The sequence below is a fragment of the Stegodyphus dumicola genome, chromosome 8 (assembly GCF_044657685.1).
Source record: "Stegodyphus dumicola isolate Sdum_Otavi_A_Nest chromosome 8, ASM4465768v1".
Lineage (NCBI taxonomy): Eukaryota > Metazoa > Arthropoda > Arachnida > Araneae > Eresidae > Stegodyphus > Stegodyphus dumicola.
This window is the reverse complement of record NC_140775.1, coordinates 24,045,312-24,072,770: the sequence shown is the minus strand read 5'-3', so window position 1 is coordinate 24,072,770 and position 27,459 is coordinate 24,045,312. Positions and strand designations below refer to the sequence as shown.

The following is a 27,459-nucleotide window of genomic DNA, read 5'->3' as shown; positions in this document are numbered from 1 at the left end:
TTTCAAAATTTAAATTAAAAAATATTACTTTATCTCAAATAAGTTACTTTCTAAAATATTTCAAAACTTTCAACTATGTTCGATTTGGGGTAAGACGTCAGCCTAAGCATCCAGGTGTAACAAACACCGTTCCACAAGAAACGGCTGATAGGAAAAATTTAAAGATAAATTATTCTTCTGGCAGTACAGTGCTACGCAGGCGATACTAATCAAAATCAATACGAAACAATAATTACCTCTTACTAAGTGATAAGACATAGACATAGAGAAAGAATAAAATAAGGAATGGATTATATGGATTGTAACTGATTAAAAGAGTTATTTTGATGAAACAGAAAAAATGGTAACATATTTATTTATGATATTTATATTATTATATAACTGATATTTGCATCAATATTCATTACTACAGAAAATAATTGAATTTTGTAATACTATCTTTACAATTTTATTGAAGTGTGTAATAATACTTAGTATTAATATTAAGAATTATAATAAAAAAGTTATTTTATTTTGCAGCGAAACAAAGAAAGAATATGTATTCAATATGAATTTAGTATATTTTAAAATTATTTTAATGCGAATAAAATAAATTGTAACAGCTTAGGTTGAAATAAAAGATCTATTGTTAAATATATTGATAAAGATATTGTTAAAGATATTGATACAAATTGAATTTTACAGTAAGTAGTTTTAGGCCTAGTTTTATTTCTGTTCTTTTACGCTGCTTGAACAAATTATTTCATTTTTGAAGAACGCTACCACTTCTTTCACTTATACTACAGCAGAAGCCACCTAATGTGATCGACCTATCTATGTGATCAACACATTTATAATAAATTTTTTACCCTGAAGTAAAGTCGCTGAAAAAAGTCAAAAGATTACAAAAATTGGCAAGTAACAAAGTAATGTTGCCTAGTAAGGAGTTGAGTCTCTAAAATACCATTTTAATTAATAATTTAAAATTAAATAAACAAAAATAAAACTTAAATTTGACATAGATTTTGTACAACACCATCGGTTTTCGATGGCGATCAAACACAGGTTTTCTTCAGGATTTAAAAAAAAAAAAAAAAAATCTGCAGAATTCTTTCTCCCTTTTCTTTACTCCTAAAAAATCCATGAAAATCATCTACTAAGGTTGCTTTTCTTACCTAATTTAAAATTTTACACTAATATGTTCCTTTTTCAGCGACGGGTGACTTCCAAGTATTAGAGTTTCAGTGTCGGTCAAATAATTTCCAAAAACGTTATGAGTAGTTGAACGTAAAGAACGTAGTAAATGAACGTAAAGACACTGTGAACAGCTGATAAACACATTTTTAGCTTTTCCTAGTTAAAATAAGTATTACCTATTTGTATGTTTCTGGTGGTATTTATGGTATTTATATTGCATTCGTTAACTTTTAATGTTTCTGGTTTTAAGGGCATTTTTATTCGTCGCTTAATTCTAGTCGCGAGCAAACTTGATTACATTAAGCAGTGCCTACTTTATTCATCACCAGTTTTAAATACTGCTTGTTTTGAAAACAAAATTATTTAAAATGTTTCTGGTAATCGCTACTACTGCTATTAATAATAATAATAATAATAATAATAATTTATTCAGAAATTTCTGAAGCTGAAACCCAAGTACGGTGCCTCACATTTGTTTTCGAACACTATTTTTGCCTCAATTTTGTTTGTAAATATCAGTTATTAATTACAAGCGAAGTGATGCTGCTTTTCTTTCGCATATACTTTTAATTATCTTCTTTAAAACTTGCTTAATGCGAAAAAAGTTATTCAAAACGTTTTTAAGGAAAAAAAAAAAATATTTAAATGTTCCGACAATCAATTCATATAAGTGTTTGGACACTTTCAGCAAACAATTTATATTTAATAAAAATATCAACATAACGGAGCATTCAATCTTTCGTTGAATATCCGTTAGTTAAAATTCTATGTTTCATGCGCTTTGACGCGGATTCAAAACTAATTTCTTCCTCCAAGAATTATACAGCTTATTCCAATCCTCCGTAAGATCCGTTTGTAATTATGTAAAATTATATTTCCATAATTATAAACATTGTATTGGAGAATTGTATTTCCATAATTACAATTAATTAATAATTAGAAGAGATATTGCATTTCCTTATTCTTTTATCGGTATTATTCCGTTTTGAGGACCGTAAAAAAATTGCAGCGAAAATGTATGCACAAAAGCGCCAAATCTAGCAAACGCGCCCATTTAACAGCGCTTCAAATCTAGTGTACGCGCTGATTTCAGATTGCGTAAGTTTATATAGTTCTATGTTTCTTAAGACGCCATTGAAATTCTAGTTTAATTTTTAAATCCTTTTTTGATTTAAAATTCTTTTTTGATATCCTATGGATTTAACAATTTGGGAGTTACCCATGATGAAAAGTCTGCAAGAGAATTTTGGATAAAGTTCAGAATCCCCCACTGCTTGACACGTTTTTAAGAATTGCACATACTCAGTATTCATGTACACATCGACCTATTTTCACTTAAAAAAAAAAAAAAAAAAAAAAAAAAAAAAAAAAAAAAACAGAATTGCACAAAAATGGCACTGCGCACACTCTTGACTTTATCTATGTACACATCAACCTATTTTCACTTAAAAAGTAAAAGAACATTGACAAAAATCCAATTGTTTTTACCTTTGGCAAACAAATAAGTGTGAGAATTTTTTCAAAGAAAAGGCATCATTCATTATAGAAAGAGATGAAATTATGCTTTATGGATAACTCGGTAGCGAAATAGCGATGCAGGAATCCCTTCAGCAATGTTTAGCTTTTTTTTTATATAAATTATAATAATGATCTGAAATAGTTATTTACTCTTATGCTATCATTCAGTCATGTTTAGCCTATTTTATATAAATTATAATAATAAAAAAGTATTATATGAAATTAACCTTTCATCTAAATTAAAACAATAATCTTTAAATAGTTATTTACTATTATACTTCCTTTCTTGCGTTAGGGTTGTCGCAACTATTTTTGGCAACACTGGCATCAGCAATTAGTTTGGCGATTTTTTACGGCCCTCAAAACCGAATAGTACCCTTTTATCTTACTCCATAAATGTTTGTCAGGATTTAATTCCGGAGAGTATCGATGAGTTTTGATAACTTGAAGACAGTTATATAATAACCAAAATGGAACGTTTAGGGCTGTTTGTTTAGGATCGTTATTCTGATAGAACATGAAAAGATTTTGTATTCGACGTTTCTTGAAACTACTGGAAGACACATAGAGTTACACAAAGGGTTGAATACAGATAGAATAACATAGTGATCTGACTAATTACTGTTACACAACGATCAGAAAAAAAAAAAAAAATGTCACCAAATGGTCGCAAAATTTGGAGATAAAAGTGATTTTCCAAAACCATCGTCAGCTTAGCACTAGACGTTTACCTAGTGTCTGCCGAAAACATCGCGGCAAAAAAACTGGACCGAAAACGTCGCTGAGAAAACAACGCAAGGTGAAAACGTCGTGGAAGGAAACATCGTCGGAGAAAATAAAGCAAAGATCACAATTCTAAAACATCGTGGTACAAAATTATCGTCGTTGAAAATAAGATGGTTTAAAAACTTCGCAGTTTAAAAACATCTTCGTTGAAAACATCGTCGTAAAATATAAAGTAACTACAAATCATCGCATGCCGATAACTTTTCAGGCTTTAATAATTGTAAAAGGATACTCGCATAATGATCTGTGGGCGCAAGATGGAAAGAAGGATAATTTTTACTTTCATATTTTTTTTATTAACTAATAAATATTTGTTGAAAATGTAAAATGAAAATTTAAGAATAGAAAATTAATGCAACTTGTAGCACTTAATAGAATTCTAAACTGACATAGTTAACTAACAAAGGTCATTAATGAATTATTTTTTATAAAGTTTTACTGATAATTTTTCTTGAAAAGTATAACCTAAAAAAGAATAGAAAAAGGAAGGTAAGTAACTGCATGACTTTATCTATAAAAAATTGATAAGTTAATCGTGAGATTATTTTCTTCACTTTTGTTAATCTGATACTTTCTTCTTTTATTTAAATTTCTTGTTCTGTCTTTAAAAATTTTATTAGTTAATAAAAGATATGAAACTAAAAATTATCCTTCTTTCCATCTTGCGCTCACAAATTATTATGAGAATATCCATATACAATAACTAAAGCCTGAAAAACGCATGTGTGCGATGTTATCAGCATGGAATGGTTTGTAGGTACTTTATTTTGTACCACAATATTTTCGATGACGAAGTTTTTGAACCGCTTTATTTTCGACGACGATATTTTGTACCACGACATTTTAGAGCTGTGATGTTTCTTCTTTGCTTTATTTTCTCCCACGATGTTTTGTTCCACAACGTTTTCACTTAACGTCAACGTTTCGTAGTTTTCTCTCCGCGATATTTTCATTCGCGATGTTTTCGGCTGTAACAATTTAAAATCTTCGCTAATAAATGCAGAGGCCGAGAAAGCTTCTTAACTGATGAATGTCTTAAGAGTGACGACGGTCATGAAAGGCTTTGATTTTCTCAGGACCTATGCTTACACTTTTGAAGAGATGATATGAAAAAGATAGCTAATTTTCTGTTAAAACTAATGCTTCTATAAGCTTCCTTAGCCCTTTTTGCATTTTCCTAAAAGTCCCCCAAAAGCTCATCCAACTATAATAATATCGTCAAGATGCAAAAGACAGGCTTCATACGGCAGTCCTTTCAAAACTGTTTCTCTGGGGCTCTCAAAAATCGCTGGAGCATTACACAATGCAAAATGCATTACTTTAAACTGCCAGATTTCTGTACTATTAGTAAATGCGGTCTTCTCGCAGTATTTAGTTGAATGAGCTTTTCAGCTTCTTTAGGATCTATTTCCACTTATCAGTAGCTGCTCTTGAAATCTGCAGTGAAAAACCATTATTTGTCCCCTGCTAGCATGTGTAAGGTGTCGTTGATTTTAGGCAAAGGTTAACTGTCTTTGTAATGTCATTTAAGCTTCTACAGTAAACATAAAAATTTCATGAAACTGATTTAAACTTCTATAACTGAAACGAAATCGCATGAAACCGTCTTTCTGCCTAATTGAGACGATTGTTGATGTCAAAGGACTAGACGAAGGCTGAATAATATGAATCTTATATCATCATTTTTGCCGCAAAGCCATTTTTTATATATCATATATATATTTCATTTCTGAGGTTGTAGAGTCATTAGGTTAACTGGAAGCAGAAAAGATGAAAAATATGCAACCGCCTTCGCCGGGAATCGAACCACGGACCTCTGCAATACCGGCCCAGCGTGCAGAACCACTACACCACGAAGGCACGCTAGAGAAGTGGGAGAAATACCTTATAAGGTTACGGCCGTCTTTACCGTCCTAACGTTTTTTAGCATCGTCTCTCCCACCGTCGAGCGACCTCTTAAGTGGTGCGCTTCTCGGCCAAGAGGATACGAGGCGTTAGATCGACGGAGTTTTACGTCCGATGCGACCGAGTTAGAAGCAATAACTTTTACCTCTTTCTAGCATGTCTTCGTGGTGTAACGATAGCACACTTGGCACGTATTCGAGAGGTCCAGGTTCGAGTTCCGGCGAGAGCATTGCTCATTTGTTATGTCTCCTGCTTCAAAGCAACCTAATGACTCTACAGTACTGCCCGAACTAAACGGTGATGAACAATCATTTGCCCTTACCAGGATTTTGCGATTGGGTCCCCAGTCGCCCTTTAAAAGAGGGAGTATATAAGCTATTTTCTTCCTCCCTCTACATAAAACTTTTGTGTGTGTGTAATAATTTTTGCATAGATGACCTGGGGATTAGATGATAACTATTAGCGTTGAGATGTGATTTTAATTGCTTGGAAAGGCTCTAATGCGTAGATCCATAAGATGACATAACGTAAACAGACTTTACCAAAAAAATGTATATTAATTCATTCATGGACATTCTTGATAAGCATAAATATGTCCGCACATCATTTTGGGTGCGATAAGCACCCTTCACAAAACTGATCACATCATTAGACAATGTCTGAGCAACGTAAGTTTGCACAGAGAGTGGAGGAGAAAAGGCTGCTCAAGTGGTATTTACAGGCTTAATTTCATTATTTAAATACTGGGTTTACGACTGGATATGAGCTGTCACAATGCAGGAATATTACGTAAGCAAGCATGAAATGGAAAAGCACAGCACAGAACAATTATTATACAGAAATTAGAACAAGAAAGAGAGACAGCCAAATTAAAATAATGAATAAAATGATTACTGCAAACTTGTAGGGACATTAGGTTATTTTTGATGCAGGAGAAGTGAAAAATGAGTAATGCCCTCGCCGGGACTCGAACCACGGACCTCTCGAATACGCACCGAGCGTGCTGATTACTACACCACAAAGGCATGCTAAGAAGGTGGGAGAAATACCTTATAAACTAAATAATTTTGAGTCTCATGTTTTATATCTGTACTCCATATAAATGGACAACTGAATATTATATTTCTTTTTAAAGTTTAAAAGATGCTTTAATTTTCAGACCTATTTTAACAATATTTAATCCAAAATATCCCTGTCATGCATTTGTATATACATCTAAAGAAGCTGTTGTGCAGTTTTAAAACAAGAGCATCCATATGATAATTTACAGCCTACAGCTTTCCATTCTCGAAAATTAAGATCTTATGTAAGAAATTATACCATTACTAAATTGAAATGCCTATCTACTATTGATGCTATCGATGAAATTTTTTACTATTTGTTTGTTTCACTGTACGTACTGATCGTGATGCTCTAGTTTGGCTTAAGAATATAAAAAGTGTATTAGGTAGTCAGGTTAATGTAATTTCTGAGAATACTCCAAGCTGTACAAATCGTTTTAAAATTCTTATGACTGAAACTCCAAAAAAGCTATAGCTTTATCTGGATGCTTTCCTGTCACTAAATTAAATACATCATCATACAAAATTGGAAGATTAACTAATAATATTTTATGTTGTAAATTCCTCGTTTAAATTATTATTGGCTCCATCTTGTGTTTCTCTGTGTAAATTGCAACTGAATTTTAATATTTATGAGATGTATCAATTTCAGTGGATGACAAGTAATGGTGTACAACAAAATAATCCTTTTAAGAGTAAGTTCTCATATGTATGCGAAAGTATTGAAAATGAAAAAGACTGTTATAACAATGCTGAAAATAATGACTGTGAAAATTCTTGTGTAAATGACCATTATTAAAATAATCAAAAGAGTTATTAAATAATTATAGTCACATATTTGAGAAAAGTAAATATGACGTGGTTATCTTAATATTGAACCTCCAAAAATAATATTGTTTTGCGTACGGGTTCGTAATAGATTGAAGACACACAGCTCTGATGACAGGTTCATAAAATTTATTTTATCAAAAGAAACACTTCAGAGATCTGGAACTTTCCACAAAAACAGTCGTTATCAATCCACAAAAACAGTCGTCAAAACATCACAATATCACAGAGTATAATCACTAGTTACACTTCAAACTACTGTGAGCATTAAACACAACGCAATGCAAAGCGCATCTAATGAGCTAAGCTAACTCGAAGATATCTTAAATACCCCGACTACCAGTGAAGTACCAAATTGAGAGCAGATGTTCTCTCTTTGGTCTCATATAGTTTTCATCCGGCTGCCAAGATATTTCTAGAACTCTCTGCTTCTCGAAATTGGCGGAAGGCATATGACGGCCGTATTACGGTTACAGCTAATATAATGATTAATTATATTTATTCAGTACCTATTATGGTGATACAGGCACAGATCCCAAATGTAACTAAGTTTGGAGACTTTTGGCGAACAAAATTAGTGGCTAAAACCGTTGCCAGCTTGGCGAAATCTCGCCATCTAGCGAGATAGCTACACCTTTTTTCCAGAAAAGTTCCAGGACAATTTTTTTTTTTAAAAATTTCTCAGTTTGCAAAACTAAAAAGGAACAAGTATTTTATTTATTTATTTATTTTTTTTAATGTTACCTGGTATGTACTATTACTTGACATGACCTTGGCCATGTTTCAACGCGAACTTACTAGGTGGCAGAGCTGTGCTTAGCAACACAACTGTTCGGATTGTTGTCGCATTCGTTAAGGTGACACAATGGATGCTGACTGTGATCAAAGTGAACATTAAGTTCTGCTTTAAGTTCGGGAAAACCCCTAGTGAAACATGATTAAGCAAACATATGCAGGCGAGGCACTTTGAAGAAGTCGTGTTTTCGAGTGGCACAAAAGGTTTCCTGAAGGCAGAGATTCAGTGCAAGACGCAAGACACGTCTATAGCACATACCGACGCAAAGGGGGAGCTTATAAGGCAGTTATTGCAAGTTATTATTATTAAGTCATATAACTGTGCGCATGATATTAGATGAACTGGATTTGAATCCCGATGTGTGTCATAAGATTTTACGCGAAGATTTAGGGAAACAAACTTAATGCAAGAATCGTCCCTCAATCACTAACAGATGACCAGAAAGAGGAAAGACGAAGAATTTCTGCTAAATTATTGGATAGAGCCAGACATGATCACACATTTGCGTCAAAGATTATTGTGGTTTGTCATTGTTTTCGGGAGTGAAAAGGTGACTGAATGTTTCATCAAGATTATTGCAGACATCCAAAGGGGTGTGATAAATGAGCTTGCAAGCAACACAGTTGAAAATTTCCCTGCTTGCTTCCAAGACTTTAAGGTACGTTGGAAGTTGTGTATAGATAGCCAAGCGGACTACTTTGATAGCAGCTAGGATCATTACTTGGTAAATGCAACTATTTTTTTACGACCTTTGTCCTGGAACGTTTCTGAAAAATGTTGTATTTACTGTGTTAAATAGACTTGCCCCTGTATGGACAAGTCTATTTAACACCGAGTTTTAAACGAATTACTCTTCCGGAAAGCTTAGCTTCTCTAGATTTTCATGTTACATTACACCCCCCCAAAATACAATAATTTAGTATATAATTGCACTAAAACCATCTATCTGTGTACAAAATTCGTAACAATAATGACTTCAGAATGTTCTGCATCTTATAGACCATACAGAGCATCTATTAAAGATTATAATTAAATTCAAAAAACTAACAGAACACTTAGTACACGCAGGGAGATTACATAAGTAAGCATGAAATGGAAAGACGCAGTCCAAAAAATATATTTTAAACAATTTATAAGTGATTTAAAACAGCCATAGTAGAAGATTTTATTTTTCCATTCGTTTTAAAATGAAAATCATTTTCACAGAAAGTGCTCTTAAGGTGCAACTTTATGTAATGTATGTTAGATATAAAATATGCAGGTCAAAATTATTAACTTTAATTTTGCAGTAGTTCTTTTTATTCTCCAATTTGATTTGTCTATCTCCCGTTTCTGTTCAAAGTAATAATTATAAATAAATGAGTTAAAATAATTTAAAGTTTATATAAAATGACTGTTAGTTTTTTAATGCAGTATTTAAATTGGTTGTATATTTTATGCATACTGTATATATAGGCAGAAAAAACTTATCCATTCTTTTCTTGTGTCATAAGGAAGCTGAAAACATTGCTTCAATAGAAGAAAGCTACAGATGTTTAGAAACTGATATCTCCTTATTAACACGTAAACTAATAAGACAAATAAATGTTGAATACCAAAAAATAGAAGAATACGACAGAACTTTAAAAGCAAAAGAAAAAGAAATATTAGCATCGAAAGACAGAATAAGTCGTCTAAACGAAAAACATATGCACATTGAAAAACATCTAGAGTCCACGAAAAATCGAATAAAGTTCCTAGACAAATCAAACCTTGAGCTCAAAAGAAATCTTGATAGTCTCCGTAGGGAAGAGAGAAAGCTAGCAAACGAAAACGAGCAACAGCGACAGAGCATTTCCAGTAAACTTTCTTTTTACAAGCAGATGTGGCAGAAACGGTATGAAGACTTATATTCTGAAAACCCAGCATTTCGAGAAAACATAAAAGCACAATTAGAGCTTGAGGAAATGAAAGAAAATTTGAAGAATGTTAAATCCGAACTGAGACAATGCCAGGCAGATATATTCAAAGCAAAATGCGAAAGAAGCAGAAGAAATGCTGAAGAAAACGGCTTCTATCCAGTAGAGTACTTTATAATTCGTATAGCAGGACTTTATGTGGCTATAAAGAAAACAGAAAATTGTAGAATGCAGTTATCGCAGGAAATTTTAGATTTGGAGAAGCACATAACTTCTTTAAAGTATCAAGAGAGTCAGAAGAAATTAGCTCAGTTAGAAATAAATATGACTTGCAATGCACTACAAGAAAATCGTCCTGAAGCAGTTAGTTTCCAACAGCCTGAAAAAGAATTATTGCAGACGCAACACGTTTCGTCAAACATTACTGAAACATCTGGCAAAATCAGTACATTTAGAAAAAGCAGTGCAGCTTTATGCAAGCCGTATCAGAGTAATTCAAAAATATATGATACTGAAACTACAAGAGTAGGAAAAAAATTGGTACAGGAAGAAGCAACTATGTCTAAATGGATGGAAAGATTTAAGATGTATGCTCCAACGGTTGATACTGAGAGAAAAATTGAAGAAGTACGTATCCCTACAAATAGTTTATTGTTAAATTTAAACAGATCTTCATGTACTACGTATCATGCAGAATCACAAAAAGATGCTGAATATCAACAAAATACAGAGAAAGCGTTCTTACGGCAAAATACGAATACAGAAGAAAGTGAAAAATCGCTCTCAAGGTTTTCTGAAGATTTCAACCACAGCACAGAAGAAAACTTCGGTTATCAGCGTCAGCTATACGAAGAAACATTAAAACCCATAGAACAAAATACTGTATATAAAATTAAATCGAAAAATAAACAAGAAATCGCACAAAATTCTCAAAATATTGAAGGTCGAAAGACTTTTGAGTTTTCAGAACAGTCTTCTTCAATAAAAAATGAATACAGAAACAAAGATTACATTTATAAAATGCAAAATGCCACAAATATTTCATCTCAAATCGAACATGAAGATACTAATAAAATACAAACCGTTAGAAATACTCTATTTCAAACTAATCATCAGCAGTTTAATGAGACATCAGACTTGAATAGATCATCTTTAATGGATTCTGAATGCTTAAATCCAAGTTTACGAGAAGAAAATTCACGTGAACAGTCAAAAGACGAAGTTTTCAAAACTAGAAGTAGTCAAACAATGAATTCAAATGCAAGTGATTTTCCGCATATAAATGAAAATACTCTTTACTCTATGGAATTCAGCCTGAAAACGCCTCCTAACTCCAAAGATAAAAATATCATTACCCAATTAAGCAAAGATTTAAATAACAAACCAAACATTCACATAGAAAAACAAACAAATGATCCCATACATATGTACAAGGAGCCTATGCAAACAGATGACGATCACATGCAGGAAGAAAGTAGGAATTTGCAAATAAATAATGCTTGTATGCAGACAGGCACTGAGAGCATGCACATAAATGATGCTCACATAGAAATTAACAATACGATTATGCAAGTAGTCGATGAACATAAGCAAGACGATATAGAAACTATGCAAACAGAAAATGTTTTACATACGATAGTAGGAAATCCTAACATCATTAATGCTAATATGCAGGTAGAATGTGAAGATCTTACAGTTTTACCTCACGATAAGGAAGACAACTCTCAGACAAAAAAAGTTTATACTCAACAGTTTCAGGATAACTTATCTAAAGTATCATTAAATGAAGTACCACAGAGTGAAAGTTCCACAGAAAGCGATAAAATACTAAAAAATTACATTTCAATAGATCATGAGCAGTTCTTTAACAAAGATATTTCTAAAAATCCAAACGAAGATCATCAAATGCAATTAGATGACATGGAAAATAAAACTAACGTAGTTTCTTCAGGTAAAAGAGATCTTTCTCAAACTGAATCTTCAGAAATGAATAAAAAGGATTTAGACATTACAGAAGAGTCTCCTGCCTCATTTTACACTACAAGAAGTGCAACTGAGAATGACCTTAAGAAAACATCATCAGTTTTCAAAGGAAGTCCTGTTATTCAGGAACAATCTATTAATAAAAATGTTTCTAATGCTTCAAATCGAGACAATGAAATGGAGTTAGACACCTTGACAGATATGAATAAAGCAGCTTTAAACAAGATAGAATATTCTCAAACTGACCCTTTGAAAATTAACGAAAAAATTACAAGATCACCAGAAACGCCTATCAGCGGAGGAATGGTATTTTCTTCTGGCTCCACATATTATTCAGCGAAAAGTTCAAGAAGTTGCAAAAGCGATCGCCATGGGAAATCTGAAATATCTGAAGGAAATGGAAATGATCCATACAGTCCTTTTGATCTTCAGAAACACATGGAAATGTTGAAAGAATTGAAACAATCTCCACGTTTCGTTTATCCCTCTCGTCTAATGTTCCCTACGGAATCTACTGTATTAAAACAGGCTAATTTAGAAGGAACATCATCAAGCCAATATGTTAAAGACGATGCTTTTAATATGATGTCGTATTTTGATGCTACTGTTTCCACAAGTGACCAAAATGATAGATCCACAAACCAGAAAACAAATGATGAGAAGAAAGACTTTTTATCTTTAGATTATGAGAATTATTTAAATGATTCGCCTTCTCCACCTGTAAAAGCAGGCACTGAACAGTCAATGTTTTCATTCGAAAAGGATTTACCTAATATAGCTAAGTCACCAGACTTTTTCTCACTTTTCACAGGAGAAAATGAAAAAGATGATGACACCAGCAAACAAGATTTTGTTCTGAATTTTGGAGGAGCTAGTACTTCGCAGGAGCCTGATCCAACATCTACATTTAAATTCACTTTTTGAAGAGGAAGGAAGATTAGAAAATTTCTAAAACTTCTCATTTTTGTTACTTTTATCACACACAAATTCTGTTTCTTAACGTGAAAGAAGAAGAAAAGTTTTACATTTATGGTCACTTAAAATATTAATGTATTATTTACTATGTCTCGTATTAAAAGCTCTTATAGTTGAAAATTTCTTTTAATTGTTATTAAATACTCACAAGAGAAATTTATAAATATTATAATTTATTTCCCCACACAACTGCAATTTGCTTTTTATTCCTAAATGATCACTCTTTTATTACTATTTGAACAATTTTATTTGTTGTACTGGCTTTGAATAAGAAAAATTAATTTTATTAAATACTTTTTTTTCAAAGCAAATTTAAATTTACATAAACATATTTTTATAGCAGCTTTTATGCTTTATAAGAAATAATGAAGAATCTGTATGTGCTAAGCATGTTTTGTCTTTGCAAAACAGAGGTACCCAGAGCCATCAAATTTTGAACAAGCATAGACCTCCACCTGAACATGTGCATTTTGTAGTTAAAATTTTGAATTTTCTTATTTATTTGGATCTTGTGTGATTTCAATGAATGTTTGATTCAAAAACTCAGCAAATGAAATGTAATGTGTTACTATTCCTCGAAATGAAACACTTTCATGCTCCAGTATGTTACCATTCGGCAAAGTTCAAGCTATTTATTTTTTAAACTTAATCTCTTAGAAATTGGATCATTATGATTCAGTGGGTGTTTACGAGTTGAAATATTTACCCACGCTTTTGGAATTTTTGCCCTAACCATGCACTAAGTGTATCACCCATCAAGCTAGTAAAAGTCCTGCACAGCTAGTTCATTTCAGCAAATTTCAGCTACCTTAAATCCTACAACTAGTCTATCTGTCATGGACTGAGCCAATTTGATTTCCTTTATACAGCAACTATTTTTCTAAAGGAAAGAATGAGTCGGTATTGCAGCCAAGATGCTGTTCCCTGGACTTCACTAGGCATGTTTCAGACTTTGGGTTTCGGAACGTCAGGCAAATATTTGTTGATCTGGCGTGTAATAATTATCCTTTTGCCACTGTTGAAACGAGGAAAATTTTCTTCCATAACTGATAGGGCCTGCTTGGTATTAGGGTTCGGCTTCTAGAGTATTTTTCTGCACTTCTGAACGTCTATGAAAGCTACTTACACGAGATCCCCTAGAGAATAGTTAGGTGGGTATCTTCCTTCTTTAGTTAACAGATATTACTTTTGTGTTTTTTAGAACATTTAATAAATCTGGGTGCATTTAAGCACAAACACTTAGTGTGACCAAATCAATGATACTTCACTTTATTACTATTGGTTTAACACTGACTGGGTGAAAATGTGTTTTAACATATACCCAATTTAAAAATCGACCGAAGGCCGTAATTTGTGTTTGGCTGTCATTAACGTACATTCCAATGATAATTTTATAGCCAAGGGTTGTGAGTTAAAGCATATTTCACCCCACTGAGTGCATTGTTTCATCGATGGTCGATGGCAAATTTTCGATGCGCACAATTGATATTTAGAATGTTGATGTGGAATATTGTTTTTCTTGAATCAGAAATTTCATGCATTGTTAAACTTGATCAACAGACTTGGCTACTTAAAAGTAATATATTTCCACAGACAGAAATAAAATTAATGCACTATTGTGCTGTCTTTGTTAAAGTGCAAGATATTTAATTTTCAACTTAATCCGTTAAGGATAAGTTTTTGAATACGTTTTATGCATTAGAAATAAAACATTTGTCTAGTTCTGATTTATAAACTAAGCTATTTAAAAGCAATAAACGTAGTACAGTTTTTTCTTTAGCCTGACAGATTTTTTTTAAAATGTATTTAATCCAAATTTAATAATATTTGTTTTTTGTTAATTTATCATGGATTTTTCTATCGCTAAGTAGTATGTAATTGATACAGAATCCAGTTATTATTATTATTATATTTTTATATAACCTTGTGCATTTTTAAAAAGGGAAATTTCTTTACAAGATCTTATATGCTAATTTGAAGACTTGAGATATGACTGTTTCGTCTAGCTGGCCATATTATAACAAATAACAAGGAAATTATTCAGTATTCATTATCTTAGTCTATCGAGTCTATCCTATATCTTGTGATATTATCACTTTAAGCTCCGTTCTTTTTTCGTGTATTTTGAGAAAGATTTGGCAGCCTCTTACACAGTTAGGAAGAAATATGATGTTTTACTCAAGAAATATATTATTTCTTGAGAAAACGGATCAGTAATTTATATTCTAGATCAGGAATGGCCAATGATCTGATTTATTCTAGATCAGGAATGGCCAATGTTTATATTCTAGATAAGGAATGGCCAATTTACTCAATGATCACCCTGTGAGAAAGAAAGATCTTGTTTCTTTCTAAATGTAAAATCACACAGAGTAAAATCTCAACCGGCCGTACAGAGTAAAATGTACTCAACTATACAGAGTAAATTCTCAACCGTCTATATCAAAATAACAGTACTTTTGAAAGTCTAAATTTAATTTTTTTAATTACTCATATATTCATTATTTTAAAGTTTCAAAATTGCATGACATTAGCTCAAAAACATATCTTAATATTTAATTTATTATTCTAAATTTCATAAATTTCACATTAAAAATCAAATTATAACTGTTTAATAATCTAAATTATGCATTTGATATAAAATTTGTCATTTTGGAACACTTTTGCAGCCAATGAATGTTACCACATAGTGGGAAAAACCTTTTGGTTTCTCATCCTTTAAAATTGCTGCTATGTATTATTTGTATTATTAAATCATTCTAATAATTAATATTAATATTGTATTCTCAAATACTGCCATCTTCTAAATATAAATTACTTTTAATGAAATAACAGTGAACAATATGTGTAATGTTGATAATTTTAATTTAAAGTGATGTAAAGAAAATTTTCTAAATCACACTAATAAAATATTTCCTGTATTTATTAGATATGCTTAATGAAGACTAATGATGAAACTATTTATCAATAGCAAAGAAGATCCCTCAATCCCTCATTGAAAATATTTACAAATTTAGCAAATAAATATATTCAAGGAAGAATAGCAATTTTTTTCCAAGTCCCTAATTGTTGCCCTCTAAATTTAAGTCTTACGTGAAAGAAAGGTGTTTGTAGTTATTTTATAGAGTAAACCTACAAGGAAATATGCAAACATGATTAAAAAAATTCACACAAACTATGAAAAACAGCCTTTTATTAAAGTATATTTATGAAACTTCTGGGTAAAATCCCACAGTTCTTTGTACTCTCTGAAAAAGATGGACATTGTCAGAATTCTTTTTGAATAACTGACACAGACTGGGTATGTAGAACAGTAAAGCCCATAATGATTTTTGATCAACACCAATGTTTTAATACATATACAGCTCAATATCACAACATCAATTTTTCATGGAATTATCTTAAAAACAAAACATGATCCTAAAATTTAGCTGAACTTTTTATGTAAAAAAAAAAAAAAAAAAAAAAAAAAACAATAAAGTGAAACCTATTCTTAAGATAGAATTTTATATGTAATGACTAGTAATATTTCTAAAGATACACTGTAAATTTCAGAAAAGCAACTAAGCTTTTATTAGAATTTTATGTTACAAATAATATCTAAAAATCAACAATACTAAATATACCTTTCTATCACCAGGAAACATAAAAACTGTTTCAATTCAGAGGAGTTTTTCAATTATGAAAATTCCTATTAGTTCCACTAATTATAATTCTAGAATTTCACACTTTTACAGTCAATGAAGCAGATTTTTTACAGTTGTAAAGATGACTTTTTAAATTCTTAACACTATCAGCAACTTAATATAACAACATTAATTTTAAAGAAAACTAATTTACACCTTTATTTATGAAAACGTGCATTTAAAAATCTGTTTGAACTATACCTAAAATCTAGTCATAATCAACTTTTGTGAGTCATTTATGGTTTTTGAACAAAAATCCATCTGCAGATTATGAACATGTTGTTACTGCATACATATCTAAAAAAAATGAATCGAACACTGCATTAATGCTATTAATCAGCAAGAATTGCCACATCTCATGTAGCAAATATATGCAGATTTAAACACAGAAGAAATGAGAGTAAGATACTTAAATGAACACTACAGAATTTCAATATGAATGTCAGTTTCATTAATGAGAGAACAAAATGTATCTGAAAATATGAACCACTTGACTATGTAGTTTGATGTAAAGTGAAAAGATTTAGGCTTTTCATACAAAATGCTACCAAATTTAAGCAATATAAGTCCACGTTGCACTATTTTCATTGCAAAATATTTACATTTTATATGCCTTTGGCATTTACTACCATGTGATGAAATTCTACCAGCAAATTTGATTTATTTAAACCAATAAGTACTTTTATTGGAACATCCAAGCGCCCACAGTTATCACAGTTAAGATATTATTATTAAAAACCATTCTTTGGACAACATGAAAATTCAGACCTCTTGCCTGAATTGAAAGTTTTCTCTGGCCGGAAGAAATTCTCCCACAAAAAAAAAAAAAAAAAAAAAAAAAAAAACATCCAAGTTAGGGAGATTGTAAAAAAGATCATCAAATCAGGTACTGAATATCATACATTTAAGTCAGCAGCTAGATAAAATTAAATTTAAAACTAGATAAATACAGCAATTATGGAACAAAAAAGCAGAATTTGGCAGCACAACTTTTGTTTCTTAATTAAAAAAATACATAATACACATTTAATACCTATTAATGATTTAAGTTTCAAATGCATTTGTACAGGCAGAAAGTGAAACAACTTTCCACGTTAAAAAAATTACAGCTGCTGACAACAACAAAGGCCAGGAAAAGCTTACTTTATAGAATTTTTTTAAAAACTTTAATCACATTTGGCATTAACCAAATTTTAACTTGTCAAATTCAAGTATTGTTCACTTTCTGGGCAGAAAACTGGATAGGTAAGTGTTGTCTTCAAGGATTCATTGTGTTCCTCAAGAGACGTCTGTGCGTAATGAAGAACCAGACTCTTTAGAGTAGGATGCGCATCATATGGTTCAGCAAACCCAAAGCCATTCTCAGTCTTGTGTATTAAGCAGTGACCCACTGTGCCATTCACTCTAAGAAACAGATAAAATATATTAAAAAGGACAACATTGTTAATTAACAGAACAGACTAACTATATTCTTTAATATTAAACTGCAATCTTTATTCAGCACAATTTTAAATGTTAAACATTAACAGTTCAGGGCAAAAATAATAAGAGTTACTCCAACTTTCCGTCAACTTCTGGAAAAACTATGTCAGCACCATAAAGGTTCAGGTTTGCTAAGTTAGCATTTTACATTCTTTTCAGTAAAAACATTTTAATACAAGGCATAACAAACTTCACCAATAATATTTCTACTTTCTAAGAACATTATTTTAGAAAATCCCTAAAACAGCAAGTAAATTTGCAATAAATTTACAGTGCAATAGACTGGGGAAGAGGAGTAGTAGTTTTTTGGGTAATTATAACTTGATTCAGAGAAGTTTTTCAATTATAATTTGAATAATAAAGAAATTATAATTCATTTAACTATTTATTGAAGTAAAAAGAATTGAAAATAGTCCGACCTCTACTGCTTCTCGAACATAAAGCCATTAAATCCACTACAAGTTTTTTACTATCTTAATAGTTTCTCTTCTTTCCTGTTTTAGTTTATAATAGCTCACATGAAGTTAGCATACACTTTATATGAAAATATATTGTATAACTTGACCCTACCAAAAGATATAAGGATCATTTTAATATTAGGTCAGTCCCTAAATTCGTGCGCATTTTTTTGGTAAATTTTTAAATAATATAAAAAAAAAACACAATTTAACATTTTAATCAACTATATATTTTTCTCCATTATCTACACTGTCTCGCCATTTTACAGGCAGCGTTTTTATGCCATTGCTATAGAAAGACTCTGGTTTTGATGCAAAAAAATTTGAAAGTTCACTGTGTACATCCTGTTTAGAATTTAATTTTTTTCCCAGTAAAAAATTGTGCAAGGCACGAAATAAGTGAAAATCACTTGGGGCAATATCTGGGGAGTAAGCAGGATGTGGCATAAGCTCCCAATTAAATTCACTAATTTTTTGCAGCATTTGAGCTGTATGCGGTCTAGCATTATCATGATGAAACAACACATTCTTCATATTCACCAATCGTGGGTGTTTTTTGATCAATTCCGAGTTTAGATGGCAAAGTTGTTCACTATAAACTTCTAAATTAATCGTATGATTTGATTCTAACAATTCAAAATGTCCTAAACAGGGTTCATCATCAATGCTGCTTTTCCCAACTTTTAATTTTTTAAACCATTTCTGGGAAGTCCCTTACACCAATAGTGTGTTCACCATGTACACTATTAATTTTTAATAGCTGAAAACCTGGCAGATTCACCACACGAAAATAAAAAATGTAGCACAGCATGTTTGTACTGATTATCCATATTCATGTTCTATGCGTACTAAAATGTGTTCGATATTTACGAAAGTTGGTGATGGACTGAATAATATGTTAGACAAATGATGACAAGTTTCAACAAGTTCAAAATTGTATTGTTTTAGTAAATGCGTCATAGTGAATTCCATGCATACTCTTAATGCGCACAAACTTATGGAGTGACCTGATACTAAAAAGATGGAAATGCAAAACTTAGCCGAAACATTATTTTATATTAAAGCATATTTTTTTTTCACAGACAGTAGTATAATAACACTAGAAATTTAATTAAAGTAAGTTTCAAGTTACTATAAAAGAAATATTACTTTAGAGTCTCTGATGAATCCACACAGTTAAGAAGAGGGAGGGCCTATGTATATAAATTATATTGCTGACAATGTAAAAATTTTTAATACGAGTTTAAAAATCCAAGCTTTCAATAAATCTATATTTTATCATGAACACACAAACAGAGAAAAGTTTTGGCACAGAAAAGAACAGATGCTGAAAAATACAAGATTTTATTTCCAAAAATTTGCCACAATAACAAAGATATCAATGTGAAAATCTTAATTTTCATTAATTATATCAATATTTTATAAAATGTCATTTGCATTTTATGGAAACAATTTTCATAATTTTTATGCATAAATGGCATAATTCTTGCCATCATTTGCTTATATCTGACAGCCTTGATTCTTGGCTATAGCCCGATTTGACTTTCCACGAGTGTAAACCTTTTCTTAGCTCTACCATAATGCCATATTAGCTTGGAATTCTTAAAAAATTGGTTCTAAAATTTGCTACTGATAGTATTGAATTCATATTGGCCTTACTTGTGACTTTTTAGTTTTAATTTGCTGTTGTAACAAAATCCTGCAACTATCATGAATCCTGTTTGGAACTTTCCTGTATATTGACAAAGGCATTTCGTATGGTAATTTCTGTCAGTTCAGCAACAGAAATTTTTTTTTTCAGCAGCTAGATGTTTTCCACATATCTTTTTATAATTTGTCTGTCTTTCCATAATATGTTTTGGCAAAAACAGATGTACTTTAGGTTTAAACATTTTTAACTTCAAATCTGAATGATTTTACTTATAGTATCAGAACACATTCTGAATGGAAGTTCGAGAATCCTCCCCTCCCCCCCAGTATCAAAGACTTCACTTTCTTGATATTTACACATGTTCAAATACTCTTAGGAAGCCCTTTTGTGGCCTTTATTTCCAGCAGATCCTCTCCCCTTTTAAATTTAATATATTTAAAATACCTTTGTTTGAAATGCAATAATCCTGATTTTTGTATTATACCTTTACAATTTGTCACTATAAATAATTTTCCTCAGAAAGTACATTTATGTAACCTTCGAGACATCTGTCAATTTTAATTTTATAAGACATTTCTAGAATTAATCTTTTGTTCTGGTAATAATTAAATGTATTTCTTCTTCAAATTTTCAAGACTACCAACAATTCTGGTAAAAGAAAAAGAAAAAAAAAAAAAGGAGAAGAAAATGGTTATTGATTCAAGCGTTTCTACAACAAAGAAACCAGATGAAAATCGTACAACTAGCATTATTATTCAGAACTTTAACTTCAACCTGATTTTTGGGAACTTTTGAATCAGCTGTAATCGAATATTGTTGTTAAAATGATTATCCTTTTAAACTAAAAATGTAAATATTATGTTAATATAAAACTATGAAAAGCTACTTCATGTCTACAATTACTTCTACATGATGAATGATATGAATGATGCATAGATATGAAATTATATCAGGTACAATTAAATATAAAACTATTTTCAATGAAAATTAAAATACTTACTTAATGGAAAGAGCATAATCACCAGTTCGGCTATTTCTGACCAGAAAAGTTCCATTCGGCTTTCCAGCAAGAAGTATTTCTGCATCATTTCTAGAACACTCCTCAAGTAACCAGGTACACTCATCATTATGAGGCAAATCTTTGATGGAACTGCTCCTAGAGGAGTAGAAGCAAAATATCCGTAATGTTAAATATTTACAAAGCACATGTCTGGTATATAGAATGAAATTTTTTAAGATTTCTATGTAAATAATAAAAATGTATAGAGTTTAAGGATATTTTGTTTATGCAAAATTAAAAGAGAATATTTAACATTTATTTTTGAAGTATGTGTACTGCTTTTGATTTGAAGTCATGATGCTACATACGAATGTACACTAGTGGCATTAAGTTCTGTCACTCACAATCAAGTCTCAAGACTTATGTTTGTCAAATGTGTACTATACCAACTATTTAATAAGGATTCTTCTCTAATAACAAGAGAAGCAAGACAAAGCAAAATTTAGAAATTATAGGATCTTTAAGAATTAATAAAAAATTATGGATACATTAGAAAACAATCTTAAAGATGAATATGTGGAGAATCTCAGCAATTTTGTAACTGACATAAGGATGAAATGAGATAACAAGGTTACAATTATTTGTAACAATACAAAAACTTGTTCATATTTTATTGAAGCACATGAACTACCACACAGTCTTCTTATAGTAATCGTATGGTAGATACGAGATTACACCTGCATTATAAGAACACAGCTGTGAGTGTAAGGATTTTACAAAGAACATAAATTATTGCTCAATTTTACAAATATGTAATTTAGATTCAAAATAAAATTACAATTCCTTATTTACAACATATTATATGTTCTCATAACTTGCAAATTAAAATTTTATAGAGAGTTCTAATTTGAAAGTTATGAAAAATATCTTAATTTTCAACATTATACATAATCTAATGATATGATTAAATAAAATTTAAAAAAATTCTCACCTTGAGCTACATTTTTTACTACTTGAAGGTTCTTGAAGTATTTTATTTATGTTTTCTTTTGTTATACCTTGAGATACTAATTGCCTAAAAAAGTAAAAACATCAAAATTTATTCTATTTTAACATTCAGAAGAATTGAAAAATAATAGTATAATAAAAACGAATAATACTTTACAAAATGCAGGCTTACATTTGAGCTTGCTCTTTTTGTTTATAAAGAAGCACAAGTTTAGGTTTTAAAGCATATATTTCACGTTCCAAGGAACGACAGTATGAAGACTGGTGTTTCAAATTGCAATTCAACTCTCTCTGATGACTCTGAAGTATTATTATTCGTCTCTTTATGCTGTCGATATTTTCCACACATCTGGAAAATAAATTATGATTCAAAGAACTATAATGATAATTACTACAGTCAATTCCCAATTATCCAAGGACAGACTAGTTAATGTACGAAAAAGGGGGGGGGGAGGTTATTCATGTTTACTGCAGAGCAGTTGAAAAATTGAGATTCCAAATTATAAGTGAAAAACAAAACTGCCTATGGAAAACACAAAAAAGAAAATAGCATTTCTTTAGATAACAGCAATAAATGCAGATGTCGTCTAGTATTTGGGAGTTAACTTTATTCAATACAGTATGTAATACAATTGTACCTATTTTGAAATATATAGACAATGTTAAACCTTTTTTAAAAGTAAACTGTTTAATATTAAAACTAAATCAAGAGCACAGCGATCTTTTTCTAATTTTCTTTTTCATATCAACGCCTACAGAAATACAAAAATAATGTAAACGAAAACAGCATACTGGAAAGAGAAGAAGAAACATATTTAATCACATGAACCAAATGAACTAATTCTCAACATTAAACAGCTTGAAAATACAGGTAAATTATTAATAGTACTTTTCAGTTAATTATTACATATATTATTCCTCTCTCCCCTTTTTAAAATTACCCTCTGATTAATTGTAACCATAATCCTAATATCACTCCAATTAATTAGCAATTGACAAATTAATTTGAGTTGATTAAAAATGTACAAATAATAATTCAGTATGTATTAGGTAACATGAAACAAAGAACACTAGTATACTTGACATACAAAAATTTCAAGAAGTTTGATAAAAAGACTGCTGCTGACACATGGTTGCAAGATTAAGCAATTCTTTTGTCCTAAATATGCACAATATCTGTTAGTTGTAAATTTGTAATGTGAGCTGTACTTGTTTGCACCAACATATATAGCTGGAATCCGAGTTGAGCTCGTTGAATACCATGAAAAGGCATAATTTTTCTAGAATTATCTGCAACTAATTTTCAATCATCATTTAAGAAAATTCTTAATAAACGATTTTATAAATTTTAAGAACAAAATCTGAAGTTATAAATCTAATATGTATAGCTATTACCTAAAAGCAGAAAGTGAGTTTTAATAAATACACAGAAGACGCTGTATAATGCGATTGTGGTAAATATCCATCTGTCAGAATCCCACCCACTTGTATGTGAAAACATGGAAAATATATCGTTTGTGATCAACAATGCGGTTAATATCATCAAACTAATAAAAAAGATATATGTTCTAAACTTAAGTCACCAAATAAGGTCAAAACAGAATATAAAAATTTCCAAGCGATACAGAAATGTTGTCACATGAGGGGTTAGACTGCCTGGTTTCAACTTCAGTCAACCATTTAAAATTAGGCAAAAAAGTAACCTCTGTTTAACTTAGATTTTAAATAACTTAACAACTTTGAGGGCAATTAGAGAAGTCTTTCTTCTTCAGAGACCCCTTGCCCTTCCCCCCCAAAACTGGCAGAATACTGTCTTTTCTTTTGTAAAGAAAATTCCCTGAAAACAGCTACTATAAATTATGATAGCTTTCTCTTGCTTAATTAAAACTTTTTTGGCAAGTTCTCTTCCAATGATGAATGCCTTCCAACTATTAAGATTCGGAGACAGCATTAGTCAAATAACTTTCAGAAACAACATGAAAATTCATAAAAATGTAACATTAGGAACAGTTCGTAAACAAACTTTTGCATTTTCCTAATTAAAATGCTGAGAAAATACCTACATGTTTCTTGATATTTTTATATAAAATTAGTTAATCATATTGCTATTTTGAAGGATATTTTTTCTCATCATTTAATGGTACCATTCAGTTAATGCTACCAAAACAGCTATGGAAAAACATAATTAATGTATAAACTTATTCTTCATTGTAGAAGTGTAAAATACAATGCTTACTAACAAATTATACATAGTTAACTGCTGGTTTATATATCTCAGAGAGAGATCAGAAAAAGATGAATGCTTATGTAACTTGTTTTTAAAACAAGGAGGTACTTACACAGTTCTATCTCCAGTTTGCTTCTGGCATCCATCCAGTTGATTTTCTAGTAATGCTAAGCAGTTATCCACAGCATCCAGAAGATTCTCTTTAATAGATATTTCATTCTGCATTATTTCATAGTCCTTGTAAAATTTATCATATAACTCTGCTGCTCTCAAATATTCATTATTCACAGAACTTAATGATTTGGAACTTGACTCTAAGCCCTCAGATGTTTCACACTATTTAGAAATATTTATATAATTAGTTATTAAAATAATAAACCTAAATTACAATGCAAACATGAAAACCTAAATTATAATGCATACATACACTAAAATAATAATAAAAAAACCTGTAAAATAGGCAAATAATTAATATTAACATAAGATAATTAAATTGCAATTAAAAAATATATTAAGAACATACTATTAAAAAGTTTTATTTCTTTGAATACCCTATTCTAATTTTGAAAGGCCAATGCTTCTTGCAAATAAATACAGCTTTCTAATCGTTTAAATTTATTTGGATTACTTGAAATTTATAGAAATGCTATGCAATGAATAAGTCTTAAACTAAAAAAGAGTTTTAATGAAATTTTATTTACACATGTACTACTGACTACTGAGGAATTTGAAGTCAAAGAGAACTGGTTCACATATGGGTTTCTAGAGCAAGTCTTTACACAGCTAACACTATACAGTTTGAATTCCACACATATAGGAACAACATAGGAAGCCAGCAAAGGAACTTTGGTGAACAGATGGAATGGTCATATTAACAACATTATATATGCCATGGAAGGTGGGCAGGAAAAAGGAGAGAGCCAGAAAAGGATGAACTGAATTATTTTTTTAGAATACACATAGGTTCTTTGACTAAATTTCAAGCCAATTTTGACCAAAAGCACACCAGAACGAGAAATCTGGGGCTCTCACACTCAGGGCTGCTCATGTACTTTCTTAAGATTGCCGCCTACAAATAAAAATAAAAAAAAAAAGCTCAGTGATTAGTAAAAATGTTTATTTCATACTCACTAAGTACTTACATATGACAAGTACTTGCAATGAATTTAAAATAAAATGTGGTATCACGAGAGTCCCCCCTTCCCCGATTTTCATTGTTCGTGTACTTTTACGTGCTGCACCCCTGTTAGAAATGGCCCTGCTCACACTCCTCTTTCTACAGATACCAATCTCTCAATACCATATCAGAATCAAAAGATTTTAAATGCTATCATAATGCAAAGATACTACAGTCAAAAAACACCATGTCCTCAATGTTATCTAAACCTGTATCTAATAATGTGTGGAGTCAGACTCAGCTAAACACTACACCAATTCAAAGCAGCTAGGAAGAAAATATGGTAGATAAAATATGGCTACATGAGTAAGTGTAAAGCTAAGTAAGTCTGGGACACACGTTCTCTATCATGAAAACAGTCCAACATCAGCAACTACAAAATCTATGAAGGGTCTTTCTTCTCTCAATACCTTCATAATCCCAAATATTACCTGATATTCAAATTCAAGTTGAGGTAATTGCTTTTGGTAAACATTTATAATGGATAAAAAGGCAAAAAATAATGTTTTTCATGAAAATTTTATTTTGTTAACTTCTTGGCTTCCAAATAAGTAGGTTATAATTTTGTTTCATTGTTGAGTACAAAATACTGATGTGTACAATCAAATATGTTATATTCATTAAATATCAACTTCAAACTAATTAGTTCTTTTAGATAACACTACACTATACAAAGAAACTCAATTACTTACCTCAGAAAATCTTGAATAAGGATGCATCAATTTTATATCTAAAGTAGAATTGTAATGAGCTAAAGAAACATGTTGGTAATGTGTTATCAGGTCCACAACTGAAGGAAATGAAAGGGGTTCAGAGAATCCATACTTTCCATTTCTGTGATATATTTTAATCAATTTATTGCTGCCTCCTTTCCTAAATAAATAATAATAATAAAAATGCATAAATACAACAAATCCAACAGATCTTCAACATTTTCATTTCATTTTAAGTCCTAATGTTTTTTAACACTGGCAAATACCACATTTTTACAAAATGTAACAAAATCTAGTACAACGTATGAAACACCGATTTTGTGCATTTACCTCAAGGTCAAAGTATACTCTCCATTGCCTTTAGTGGATGAATTTCGAACAAGGAATGTACCATCACATGTGTTTGCTAGCTTCTCATTCACTTCCTCTCTGAAACACAGAATAATTAAAATTTTCTTAAGATATACTGTTTAATAATAGCAAGCATCAGAGCAAACACTGCATTATGGCAAAATATTAAGTATTCCTCAAAATGAAAATGAACGTATGTAAATAAACAAATGTTAAATGAAAATAACACATCTTATCCAATTTTCAATTAATATTTTCCAATGAATAAGGAAACTTCATGCCTGGAATTTAGCATAATTTTAGTTTAAAGATTATAGAATTCATTCTAAATACAGTATTAATATTTCTTAGAGTGGTTTATACTAAAAAATCAAAATTATTCAAGTAATCAGACTCCAAACTGTAACTTAATATATATATGTATAATATATAAAATATCTGAACAAATTTTCAAGATTATAAAATTATTTCCTCCATATTCTTCATTTTTATAAAAACTGTCTGTCAATCGAGCAGAGAAAAACTTATTTAAAAACTTTCAACTCCTATAATAATATAGCTTTTTATTATTTGGTTTATTCAGAAAGCATTAATTTTCAGTTTTTGAACCTCGAATATTTTTTAATACAGTAAAAAAATGGTTATAATTTTTTTTGTAACAAAGGCAAATTTCTCCCTCTTCTACAGAGCAAATGATATTCAATGATGCTATTTATGAAAAGCTTCATAACTTGTTATTAAAAAAATATAGCAGTTATACTGTAGATAAAATAAATTCAA

At 30.7% G+C, this 27,459-nt stretch overlaps 2 protein-coding genes across 6 annotated transcripts in view; one reads left to right on the top strand and one right to left on the bottom strand.

Annotated features, from left to right (window-relative positions):
* Positions 1-50: 50 nt before the first annotated feature.
* LOC118197117 (uncharacterized) lies at positions 51-13,046 on the top strand. The gene is made up of 2 exons (XM_035368607.2): positions 51-343; positions 9,564-13,046. Exons 1-2 carry the CDS (start codon positions 341-343, stop codon positions 12,873-12,875), a joined length of 3,315 nt encoding a protein of 1,104 aa, XP_035224498.2. The 5' UTR covers positions 51-340; the 3' UTR covers positions 12,876-13,046.
* Positions 13,047-16,102: 3,056 nt separating this feature from the next.
* The window catches only part of LOC118197114 (phosphatidylinositol 3-kinase regulatory subunit gamma-like), a 102,258-nt gene continuing 90,901 nt past the window's right edge, over positions 16,103-27,459 (bottom strand). For all 5 annotated transcript variants that reach the window (XM_035368601.2, XM_035368604.2, XM_035368605.2 and 2 more), the window contains 7 exons: positions 26,659-26,757; positions 26,308-26,488; positions 24,551-24,774; positions 22,384-22,560; positions 22,195-22,278; positions 21,204-21,359; positions 16,103-18,016 (listed from right to left, as the gene is read on the bottom strand). In XM_035368601.2, coding sequence (XP_035224492.1) covers positions 17,806-18,016; positions 21,204-21,359; positions 22,195-22,278; positions 22,384-22,560; positions 24,551-24,774; positions 26,308-26,488; positions 26,659-26,757 — 1,132 coding nt within the window. In that variant the 3' untranslated portion in view covers positions 16,103-17,805. The remainder of the gene's footprint in view (positions 18,017-21,203; positions 21,360-22,194; positions 22,279-22,383; positions 22,561-24,550; positions 24,775-26,307; positions 26,489-26,658; positions 26,758-27,459) is intronic.